Source organism: Vipera ursinii, assembly GCF_947247035.1.
Source record: "Vipera ursinii genome assembly, chromosome: 4".
Lineage (NCBI taxonomy): Eukaryota > Metazoa > Chordata > Lepidosauria > Squamata > Viperidae > Vipera > Vipera ursinii.
Window position 1 is genome coordinate 337,241 of NC_139514.1, and position 1,821 is coordinate 339,061.

At 53.8% G+C, this 1,821-nt stretch overlaps 1 protein-coding gene across 1 annotated transcript; it reads right to left on the bottom strand.

Moving 5' to 3' along the window:
- Positions 1–286: 286 nt before the first annotated feature.
- On the bottom strand, positions 287–1,821 carry LOC310639765 (olfactory receptor 52E4-like; the record flags this gene model as incomplete). The annotated part of the gene is made up of 3 exons (XM_083361633.1): positions 287–1,294; positions 1,393–1,443; positions 1,783–1,821. The coding sequence occupies 3 exons, from the start codon at positions 1,819–1,821 to the stop codon at positions 287–289; spliced, it is 1,098 nt and encodes a 365-aa protein (XP_083217759.1).

A 1,821-nucleotide genomic window follows, 5' to 3' on the forward strand; every position in this document is an offset into this window, starting at 1 on the left:
CAGATTTTCATGCAAAAATTTACCGTTTTGAAGTGGCTTGAGTTCTTCTACCCAACAAGCTACTATTTTGCCCTTGTGAACTCTTTGGGCACCAGTTTTCTTCAGCAGCCAGAGTCAAAGTCTTCCATTCCTGTGTTCAATCCACTTAGTTAATCTCTCTTTTCATAGCAAAGGCATAGCTGAGTGGTGGGTGGTGGGTGTCATTTCCTCCGGGGGAGGCCCTGGGAAGCTTCTGCCTCACCCCCCTTCAGCTAGCTGAAGGCAACTCTTTTACAGGATGTAGAGGTCATTTCATGGAGAGTCTCCCAATGTGATGCCGCTGGGAACGGAGCATTAGGAGCACCCGTGTCCGGATTTCCTTGGTCCTCACACCGTAGATGACTGGGTTGAGCATTGGGGGCAGAATGACGTAGAGGTTGGCAATGAGGATGTGGGCAAAATGGGGAATGTTGTGTCCGAAGCGGTGGGTGAGGAAGGAGAATAAAGCTGGTGTGTAGAAGACAAAAATTACAGCAATGTGGGAGCTGCAGGTGCTCAAGGATTTGAGCCGGGCCTCCTTGGAGGAGAGCCGGAAAACGGCTTGCAGGATCTTCGTGTAGGAAGTGGCGATCAGGATCAACTCCAGCACAAGGAAGGAAGCAACCCAGAGGCCATAGAAAACATTGACACGGATGTCTGTGCAGGCCAGCTTGGCGATGCCCATGTGCTCGCAGTAGGTATGGGGCATGTCGATGTGGGCACTGCAGAAAGGCAGGTGCTTCGACATCACGGTCATCGGAAATATCAGACAGGCCGGCTTTAGAGTTATGCCCAGGCATATCCAGATCACTGTGGCTTGCGTGAGGATGGTGGAGTATCTGAGAGGGTCACAGATGGCCATGTACCTGTTGAAAGCCATGGCCAGGAGCACCATGGATTCCATCCCCGTGGTGTGGATGAAGAACATCTGGGCCAGGCAGGCATCAAACGTGATCCCCCCCAGGCCAAACCAGAAGATGGCCAGCATCTTGGGCAGGGTGGAGATGGAGAGGCCCAGGTCAACGAAGGAGAGCAGGCAGAGGAAGTAGAACATGGGCTGGTGGAGGCTGGCCTCGGTCTTCACCACGAAGAGGATGGTGTTCCCCAGAAGAGCAATGAGGAACCCAGCGCAGAAAGGGACGGAGAGCCGTCCATGCACCTCCTCCAGCCCTGGGACCCCCAGCAGGACAAACATGGGAGAGTAGAAATGGGTGCTGTTGGGGGGGCCACATCCTTGCTCAGTTGGGTTCCCTCCTACAGCCCATGTAACCTCTGCCTACCACAACTGCACAGTCGCTGATCAGTCGGGAAAGAGCCCTGCCAGCTGTGCAGTCTTCTTCCCAGGAAAACCTTGGGTGGTCAAGGAATCCAGACCGTCAGGGAGAACTGCTGCAGAGATGCATGCAGAATCACTGGGCGGGGGGTCTGCAGGAAGAGAAGCAAGAGAAGGCTAGGAGGCCGAGCACCTTCCTTTGAGGATGGGTGGCATTTATGCCATCTCCTGATAGAGCCCAGTTGTCCTATCCTGGGTGGAGTCTCAAGGGTGCAGAGGCTAATTACGGGCCCTGATCATCTGGAGAGGTTTCTATCTGGAGACATCAGCCTTCCTTCTAGGCAAGCAATGCGAGAGCGTCTTACAACATGCCCTGATCCAAACAGTGGAGCAACGTCTCCCACTGTCTGTGGGACGTCAATTTGCCATTTATTCACTGGATTGGAAATATTTTTTTGGGGGGGGGGGCTGACTACAGTTGTCTCACTGACCCATCCTCCTGTTCTGATCTGAGAGGGGGCAAGACCCAT